Source organism: Etheostoma spectabile, chromosome 21 (genome assembly GCF_008692095.1).
Source record: "Etheostoma spectabile isolate EspeVRDwgs_2016 chromosome 21, UIUC_Espe_1.0, whole genome shotgun sequence".
In the NCBI taxonomy this organism is placed as follows: Eukaryota; Metazoa; Chordata; class Actinopteri; order Perciformes; family Percidae; genus Etheostoma; species Etheostoma spectabile.
The window spans coordinates 20,658,039-20,664,346 of NC_045753.1; the positions used below are offsets into that span (position 1 = coordinate 20,658,039).

The window sequence follows — 6,308 nt, forward strand, 5'->3', positions numbered from 1 at the left end:
GACAAAGGCATTTCCACTGGCTCTGTGTAATTCTGCATCAGGGCTTGTCAGAGAGCAGAACCAAGGCAAGCACCCAGGGGAGACTTGCATTGAGCAATAAAAAAAAGGATGTATGAAATGAGAGAACATTAATGTGTTTCTTGTACATGTAAAGCAGGAGTTGGTGTCTCGATGTAACGCACAACATATTTATTAATCAGGATATTTGAAATACAAAACACATTTGGTTACAGTGACAAAAACAGGGTTATGGTGCCATCTACAAGCAGCAATCACATTTAAAAAAAATTTAGTTGTTTAGTTAGTCATGTTTTGAGAGGAATGAAAGCATTAACCTCAAATACTTGGCATGTTTACGACTATACATAAGGTATTTGGTGTTTAACATCAACTGCAAGAACGTCACTACATTTGCACACATGGTTTTGTTTTCTTGAAATATTTGTAAGACTTTGTATCTGCATCCATTTCAAACCATATGTTATGTATAATAGAAATGTTCAAGTTTACCAAAGATTATGACTATTCCTGACATTGTATGTTCCCATTTTACCATTTCTATTCCAAAATAATGTCCAAATTTCCTTCAACATTAACGTCCTTCTACTCTGACATTTTTACTATAAATCACGTAACTGTTTTCTTGTCCTTCCCAAATTCATTTATTTAAGCCCCTTAAGCCTTTGCAATTCTTGCCTCTACAAACTTGTCCTTAATACTGTAACTCGTGCTTTCCGGAAAGAGGCACTCCGAATCACACTTCCGCCCTCATACACCGAGCTGGATGGAGTGATGGAGTGATTGGTACCTCCTTCTTGGATGGTCTCCTTGTTGTCCTCACTTAAACTACGACGTTTCTTCGGCTTGTCACCTATCTCATGATCCACCTTCCGGTTGTGTGATTCTTTCTCCCCACTTTGTTCTTCTCTCATCTTTGTATGTTCATCCAGGGCCTGATCAGAAGCAGTGTTCTGAACAGAAGCTTCGTAGACCGCTTCTATAACGTCTAACTGTCTGTCTTGTCTTGAGGTGTCTTCACATTCTTTTTGAGGGATTTCTTCATTCACACCAGCCTCTTTTGCTGGACTGGCTGATGTATTTAACGCTGCATTGTCCTGGGTTGAATCTTGGAGTTCATCAATAACTGAGAGACTATTTTCATTGACAGCTGATGACAAATGGAAGCTGGAATCTTTGCTCTCTTGGTTGTAAGATCTCCCAACGTTATAGGTTACTTTGTCCGGCACAGATTCAGTGATCAACAGTTCTTTGTCTTCTTCTGGCGTGGATGACGTTTGGACACTTGGATCCCCATCATTCTTTGTAATATCGGTGTCTGAAATACTAATGTCACAAGCGATCTTATAGAAGAGGGAATGATTCTTTTTTGTTTTTTCTAAGCTTTCACTGACTGCAGAAGAGATCTCATTGAAATCATTCAGATCGTCAGAGCTTGCCGGTTGGTTCTCAATGTCTGATATCTCCTCAATGCACAGTGAGTCTATGCCAGGGATCTGCAAAGGTATGAACCCCTGCCACTGGTTGGTAGAGAGGAACCACTTGGTTCTCAGATCGGAGGATGGAAAATCACTTTCATTATCATCGGCAGCAGGTTCTTCAAGCTTTTGCTCCTCTCCATCCTTGCAACTTGTAAATTCCTTGTCTCCATCTTTCTGGTAGACAGACATTGATGAGATGTGATAGGGTGAAGCTGGACGTTTGATATTAGTTTTGGCAACCCCTGTTCTTCCACTGTGCACTTTGTGCTGTGGTTTGTTCCCAAATTTGACTTGACTTTTAGATTTTTTCATGTGTCTGTCTCTTTCATCTTCATCTTGAGATGTTCCACTAGAAAGATAAAGTTCTGAAGAACCTCTGATGTGATCGCAGCTTCTGTAGCCATCGTAGGATTGACGGTCTAAAAAACAGAACCAAAGCAAAATTTTCCGGTAAGGTAGTGCATATAGTATATATAGCTTTTAGTAGTTACTTCTATTGCTATGGCAGATTTGTAATAGCTAATGTCCACTGAAAGGTTAAACTGACGCTCCAAATGTTTTTTTACACAGAACCATCTGAAAAGTCGTCATTGGAAACACAAAGGGCAAGCACTTTGAAAAAGTACTTAACCGGTAAGTTAAATTGGATGAACCTTCTTTCTATCAAAGTCTTGCCAAAGCCAGTCAGGAGAAAAGTGAAAACGTTCCTTCAGCCTTCAGTGCTGTAATTTGCTCCTTCAATGAAGAAATGCTATTCACTTCTAACTGATGCTATTGCAGTATCTACGCTAACCTCATTTTTTAAGAGCCGCCATTGTTTTCTTGAACAAAACAGTCACCTCTCTGTGTCATCACACACACCTAAACCACGCCTGTAGCAGCCGAATGCTGATTGGTTCGAGCCACAGTAGCTCAAACACAAATGCATTACTTGAAGTCTGAGAAGATTCCTTTTTATTTGATTTTGTGATCACACAGTTTTTACATGATATCTTGAGAATCCAGCGGCAGCGCAAGGTAAGTGAAAGCTAGCTTTCCAGAGAATAATTAATAAGCTTAATATGTAATCAAAATTTTAAAAACTGTTATATTGTGGAGTTATTTTACAACCTGATATTGACTTATTTATTTTTTTGTATTGGGAAATGCATACCTGATTTCATCCTTTGTTTTCTAGCTGTGTCAGGGGGTACCTGAGGAACTTCCAGCCCCTTCCCCCTGATTGGCAGTTGATCGTGTGCTGTGGCATTCTGTCTGACTGCGCTGATAGATAGATAGATAGATAGATAGATAGATAGATAGATAGATAGATAGATAGATAGATAGATAGATAGATTAGATTATACTTTATTCATCCCACAACCGGGACATTTTTGTTGTTACAGCAGCAGCATTTTTTCAATAACAGCAAAAATTAAAACAAGTAAGCACCAAGATAGATAGATCAAGATAGATAGATAATAGATAGAATAATAGACAGATAGATGACGATAGATAGATAGATAGATAGATAGATAATAGATAGAATAGATAGATAAGATAGAAGATAGATAGATAGATAGATAGATAGATAGATAGATTAGATAGAGAGATAGATAGATAGTGTAGATAACCAAACCAATTTATGGAGACCTTCATTTATGTAAGACATATGTACATGCATTTAAATATAACCCCCCCACCCACCCACCCACACACACACACACACACCTTCTTATGACTCTCTCCCGTATTCGTTCCACGCGACAAAGTTTGGCCTTTCGCTGCTCAGGGGTCAGACAGTAATCAGGGTCCATGTCAGGGATCAGGAGGGCAGAGGGCTGTTCATCCGTCTGTTCAAGCAGTGTCACATTACCACTCAAAACACTGACCAAACCTTTTTTTTTATCAGCTTGATACTTCATGACTTTACTTATAATTATGAGAATTGATTATAAACATGACACTTCTGTTTGGACAGTTAGAGACCACAGCTCCAAAACATGGTTAAATCCCAAATAAGTCTGTCTGAATTTCTGCTGTTTGCTTTCATTCTTTCTTACCCTGTTATCCAAGCTCGCGTATTCGTTTCCTACACTTGCTTGCAAGTCTCCAACTTGATTCCTTGAAGTCTCTTTGGGCTCGGCTCTGCTCGCATCTGCCCGTGACTCCTTCTTGGAGGACCTCAGTATTCCCTGATGCCGCTGCTGCCTGTTTGTCTTTTTAATGGGCTGATCCTGGTGCATCTCTGCTGAGGGCCACTTTTGATCCAAACCCTCCAGCACCAAATGCCTGGGTGTCTTGTTCAACAGTTTTTTACTCTGCTCGGCCAATCTTTGCTGCATCTCAGGTGGGATCTGCTCGGGCAGTGGGTTGTCAAGCTCAGGTGGGGGATCCTCAACAGAAACCCGTCTGGCCATAAGAGAGGACGGCAGTACAGCTGTAACAACTCGTGTCACCCTTAGAGGAAAGGGGGCCTGAGGAAATACCAAGATAGATTAGTAAATGTATAATGATAAATTCAGTCAGTTATAGCCTACTCATGAATGTTATGGCAGACCTCCTCTCTTGTCTCTGAACTTTGACATGGAGTAGGTATGGGGGGTTTCTTCCTATTAGTCAACCTCTCTTGATTCTTCTTTATCCGCTCAATCTGCTCTTCTTCACTCATCTTCATCTTCTGAAAAAAAGATATAAGTTGTGAGTCATTTATGAACCCTGCACCTTAGCAAAATGCATGTAGGTAAAGCAAGAACCAGAATCTATGTATTTGCATACGTTATTTTTTACAGACAGCTGTGTGTTTGTGCAGAGGTGTATGTGTGCATACAGTTGCTAGCTGCATGTTCTTATGTGTGTGTGTGTATATATATACAGTATAAATATGTGTGTGTGCGTGTGTGTCCATGTGTGTGAGCATGTGAGAAAGGGGGGTTGGGTGTCAAATATGAGAAGACTGAGCAACTGCACTAAGACATGTGCCTCTGCCTCCACCTCTTGCCTACAACAGGCACTGCAACATGTCCTAATTGCAAGGAAGATGAGAGAATCAAAGAATTGGAATTTGGCTGTGATGGCAATGAGGAAAAAAAATCCCCTTTGACTGCTTCTATTTTTGGAGCGTTTCGGATCACATCGCGTACATCCAGACATAGTTATAACCAGAAAACAGGCCATAATGAAGAATCAAACCTTGCTTGATTGGTTCGATGCATCTGGTGGGGTCCACTTTGAACCAGATTCTAAAGATGTAATGAAAACAGAGGAAAGAAGAGAAGGATAGAGGGAGTGACAGACAATGGGTGGGAGGTGAGAGCGACAGGAAGAAAGAGAAATATGAGGGTGGAAGACAAAACCATGCTGGGCTCTGAAAAAAAATCCTTTTTGCATAAAAAAACTATTTAAGCTATTTAATATTAGATATGTTAGAAAATACACATTTGCAGGCCATTGTATTAATACAGAGTTTAAGACTTTTCAAGACCTTTTTAAGACCATTATTAATGTAATTTAAAACCTCTATCACCAAAAATCCGACAGAGATTCCCGCCAATGACACGAAAGCTGATTGGCTGCAATACAAGTTGCATGTTGGGCTCATTTGTAGGCGTACTACAGCAAAATTATAGTGTAAGACTAGCGTAAGAAAGAACTACAACACCACAGAATAAAAAAGAGCCTTTGAGGGAGCGTTGCATGAAAGTATTGGAAAATCAACACCTGTTTAAAGTTATTTAAAACGTAGAACACAATACATGAATTTAGTATTTCTGTGCCAACCAAGCAAGTCTTTTGCTGCTTTCACATTAAGGAGGTCAGGCTGGCTGTTTCCTCTTCTGTGTACAGGCTCAACAGTGTGGCTGTAGATTCCCTAAAAACATAAGCAGAGGAAAAAAAGTCAAACATTTTTACCTTGATCATGTTTGTCATTGACAATGTCTATATTTCACACCTCATATGGGGACTCTGTCCAGCCCTGATCCCTGCTCTGGTAGCTTTCCTCTAGCTCCTGGGGTAATGGTGGGCGAATTGGTGGCTCTTGTTCTACATCCTGCAGGGATCATGGTCACAAGGGATATGATAGAAGACATTTGTGCATCCATAGCAGATTGATACAGACTTAATAGTGCATGTATTAATATGATGATAGACAACAAAACCCAATGGACAAACTGAGTCACTAATAACATCTGGAGGAAGGCAGAAAATGACACAGAAAATTCTGTCTTGCAAATACTGCTGATGTGTTGATCCACTATTGTATTTATTTCCCTGAGCTAGACTCCAAAGAGGAGAGCAGATCATATAAAGTACTCACATTACAAATAAATTAGCAGTAAGTAAGATATGTATGTTGTAGGAATTTAGATCAATGTTGTGAATAAAAATCCAAATGCTGTGGCCATACTGTAAGAAAACACCTGCAGGACTCAAAGATCTACTCATGGATATGACATTGTCATCGGATTAACCTTGGTATTAAGTGGACAACAATTTCAATTTCAAGGACCTTATTTCTCATCTGTGTGCTATCTGCTTGTTGTAAAATTGAATACTTGGGTCACATCTTCACGAATCAAATGTCAAATGATGACATGTTTTATATACAAGTGAACATACTCCCCAGGAAGTTCTCATGGTGTTCTGATACTGTCAAGATAAACCTCATTGGAGGATATTGTACTGCTTTATACACTGCCCCCTTGTGGGTCAAGTTTAAAAAGGCAAGCTTCAATAAGCTGCGGGTATCTTATATTGATTGCTTGCTCATACTACTAAGAAACCAAGGTGGTGCAGTGCAAGTGAATTGTTTTGTCAAGCTGGAGTTAT

The 6,308-nt window shown here is 39.7% G+C and overlaps 1 protein-coding gene across 2 annotated transcripts in view; it reads right to left on the reverse strand.

Annotated features, from left to right (window-relative positions):
- Positions 1–72: 72 nt before the first annotated feature.
- plekha4 (pleckstrin homology domain containing A4) overlaps positions 73–6,308 on the reverse strand; it is a gene marked incomplete in the record, with an annotated part of 15,835 nt that continues 9,599 nt past the window's right edge. For both annotated transcript variants that reach the window (XM_032501938.1, XM_032501939.1), the window contains 8 exon segments: positions 73–1,918; positions 2,653–2,762; positions 3,210–3,331; positions 3,542–3,955; positions 4,039–4,158; positions 4,671–4,720; positions 5,259–5,349; positions 5,431–5,529. In XM_032501938.1, coding sequence (XP_032357829.1) covers positions 699–1,918; positions 2,653–2,762; positions 3,210–3,331; positions 3,542–3,955; positions 4,039–4,158; positions 4,671–4,720; positions 5,259–5,349; positions 5,431–5,529 — 2,226 coding nt within the window.